Raw genomic sequence first — 3,551 nt, forward strand, 5'->3', positions numbered from 1 at the left:
GCCTCACAGAGGAACGTGCGCGGTCGGTGCTAGCCTGCTTGAATACGTTCAAGGGCAGGACAGCGGTCCCACTGATACTTTTTCAGAGGCTCCTGGGGCATATGGCGGCCGCAGCGGCACTTACACCGCTCGGCCTGTTACATATGAGACCGCTCCAGCACTGTCTTTATGGCCGAGTCCCGAGGTGGACTCACCGGGTCCAAGTTACACCGGCCTGTCGCCAAACCTTCACCCCGTGGTCAGATCTTGCGTTCCTCCGGGCAGGGGTGCCCCTAGAGCACATCTCCAGGCATGCTGTGGTCTACACGGATGCCTCCACCACCGGGTGGGGTGCCACGTACAATGGGCATGCGGTCTCCATGTCTGGTCCCTGGACGGGACGCGGAGGTTCTAGGTGACCAGAGTGTCCTACAGTAGACCCTGTTGAGATCATCCGTCACCCTCAGCAGCGGACGTGGCAGAACGTCCGGTGCCGGGCCTTCATGATGAATCCGCGGGAACCGTGGAAGGCTGGGTTCCATATTGAGACCTAAGCGGTTCTCGTATGTGTATAGCCCACGGTATAGCCATAGAGCCCGTGTTTCCCCGGCAGACTTCTGCCTTTCCAAGAGGGTTACAATCACCTCCATTTCTCCATATACACCTAAACGGATGCTATATGTGTATTTGCTTCCGAAACCTCCTTCGGGAAGGATGGGGCTTCCGCAGCGTCCCTGTTCCAAGTGGAGCGGGTACGTTTTCCCAGTGTTATCCAATCTCACTCAGTAAGGTAGTGCTTTGAAAAATGGTGAGTGGAACTACTTGTCCCGAGCCCCGGCCTACACCAGATAGGGGCGCAGGCGGCTCGCACAGGGCACTGGAAGGGGCAGCACCATGGGTTTTTGGTAGGGATCCCAATTCGTCGGTCACCGGCGTGACTCGGAGTGACCGACTGAAAGGGAACGTCTCGGTTACGTATGGTAACCCTCGTTCCCTGAAGGAGGGAACGGAGATGTCACGTCGCCACGGTTGCTGTACCACCGCTGAGCGGCCGAGTCGCCGGCTCGGCTCCTCAGCGAAAACCTGGTATGCATTGCACCTGCTGCCTTATTATACTCTCGCTGTGATCAGCGGCAGCTGGATGCAATAATTGCATGCCAATGTGCATTGGCTCATTTCGTTTAGAAGTAGATTGGTCTATCGAAATGATATCCCAATTCGTCGGTCACGACGTGACGTCTCCGTTCCCTCCTTCAGGGAACGAGGGTTACCATACGTAACAGAGACGTTCTCTGTGGATAACAATCTGGGTTTATCTGATGATCTCGGTCTTCTGTCTGACAGTGGAGATGGCTGTGATTTCAGCATTAATGTACCAGATCTCAGTGAAGCAGAATTGCTGTTTTTGTGTTTACCATTTGATCCTCGTGATTAATCCAGAGCTAAACATAAGAAACGAGTCCAGAAACCTCGCGTGGATGTCAGGCGTGTCTCTGCTTCACTTTCTGAAGACACTTCACTGAACTGTGTGAATCAGAATTTGACGGACTGTATATCAGTGTTAGACACAGTATCTGAACTGATTCTGCGCAGGTGTTTTTATGCACATCATATTGAGGTTTCCATCACAGGCCTTCACTTCACTCCTGAAGACAACACCTTCCAGACGAAGGTATGGATGTAGAAGTATGGCGTCTGCACAGGTGAGCTTGTTCTGCAGGAACAACGTCCTTCAGTATCTCTCCTGAACGCTGAGTTACACCTAAAGTCATTTATGTCTGTGCAAATCATTTTACTCCAGACTGCTTTCTGAACGAGGGACAATTCGAGGCAGGTTTTGCTAAAAAGTTCAAACTGAAGGATGGATCCAGCTGCACCTCCAGAAGAAGTAAGTCCCACACTTTATATTTTTTATGATTATTTACAAATTGGCTTTTCTCTTCCACGGAAGAGAGGGGCGGGGTGAGCAGAGCTCATTAGCATTTAAAGAGACACCGAAACGGGTCGCTATGAGCTGTTTTTGACAAGGTAAAAAGAGTGTTGTTTATTCTGTTGAGGAATTTTAACCCTAAAGTATGTTACAGACCGTTCATGAAGACCCTAAAGAATCATACCAACTTGTGGAAGATATAACTAACCCCATTATCTTATCAGGGTTACACAATACAGAATTTCAAACAATTGCCACAAGCAGAAGTTTTAAGAAAAACTTCACTGAACTTGACGACTCATGCCATAACATTTCTCACTGAATTACACACATACACTCTTTTGTTAGCTTCTCTATGGCTTTGATTACAGGCTTTATGTCTTCTACAAGAATTAATTCAGAGTTTGTGGTTAATTCCCCCTCCAGACTGAGAGCTGAAACAGATATGCGTATTAGATTAATAATTTCCTTCACACTGTCATCTCGTGACTCATCTGTTAAACGGCAATATGTTTTCTCCCATTCTGTTGAACTGATTTTGTGCTACTGATTGAACTGCTTCACTTTCTCATCCAGTTTCTGTTTCTGAATCTTCTGAATCTGAAGTTTCTGTTTCTCTGTTTTATCAAACACATCATTAGTGAAGTGCGTCCTTTCATTTTCTTCCACCATCGTCTCTATTTTACTGATCAGATCTTTGAACTGTGGGAAACTGGCAGACTTGTTGTCCAGAAAGAAGAATCGATTTTTACAACTTTGTACAAGTTTTTTGAGCTCTGGATCAGCATTATGTAGAAAATCTTCTGTCGTTTCATTTTCCTCCAACTCATCTTTGTGAGTGAAGAGGAGTATTTTAGTATTTGCTCTCCGAACACATTTCTGAGTTTCTCCACTGTTTTTTTCCCCTCCTCAGTGAATCGACCCGTTTTAATCACAATAATAAAAGCATGTGGTCCAGGATAAGCGTATGTTACACATTCCACTATTTCTTTTATAACTTCCTCCTCACTGAGTTCAGTATCATAAAGTCCAGGCGTGTCGATCACTGAGATCTTTCTACCAAACCTCACTCTGGCTTCTGACTGACACCGTTTCGTCTGAGAGGTTGAACTTGCCGAACATTTGAACAGGTTTCTGCCGATGATGGTGTTTGCAGTGGCACTTTTCCCAGATCCAGTTTTTCCCAGCAGAACCAGCCTGATCTGGTCTTTCCTCTCGGTAATCACATTAATCTCATCTGGATCTGCTGCTGCAGACTCTCCTGAAACTACAGATCAAATCACATCATTGTGCTGTTTATATTAAAAGCAATGAAAACAAATATAGTGAAAGTAGGCTATGCCATCCATTATGTGCAAAAAAAGGGGCTAAAATCACATTACATTCTAACATTGTAACATTACGATCTAAAAACAAAAATAATGCTTTTTAAGGCAGAAGTTCAATTCACTAAACTAAAAATGAAAATAAATAAACACAAGTACATGTGATAATATACCAGTTATTTTAAAGCCCTTAATAGGGCCTTTCGCACTGCTTTAGTTCCAGAACTAAATGTACAGTACTAAAGTACTGGGACGATTTTGCGTGAACTATTTCCCAGTACTATTTAAAGGGTTGCATTCGCACCGAGAGTGTGTAC

At 45.6% G+C, this 3,551-nt stretch overlaps 1 protein-coding gene across 1 annotated transcript in view; it reads right to left on the reverse strand.

The window, feature by feature from the left end:
• Positions 1-2,598: 2,598 nt before the first annotated feature.
• Positions 2,599-3,551, reverse strand: part of LOC107752126 (GTPase IMAP family member 4-like) — a 7,138-nt gene continuing 6,185 nt past the window's right edge. Inside the window, exon 2 of the mRNA XM_016567993.1 lies at positions 2,599-3,176. Coding sequence (XP_016423479.1) covers positions 2,599-3,176 — 578 coding nt within the window. The remainder of the gene's footprint in view (positions 3,177-3,551) is intronic.

This window comes from Sinocyclocheilus rhinocerous, unplaced genomic scaffold (genome assembly GCF_001515625.1).
Source record: "Sinocyclocheilus rhinocerous isolate Xijiao unplaced genomic scaffold, SAMN03320098_v1.1 scaffold2787, whole genome shotgun sequence".
Lineage (NCBI taxonomy): Eukaryota > Metazoa > Chordata > Actinopteri > Cypriniformes > Cyprinidae > Sinocyclocheilus > Sinocyclocheilus rhinocerous.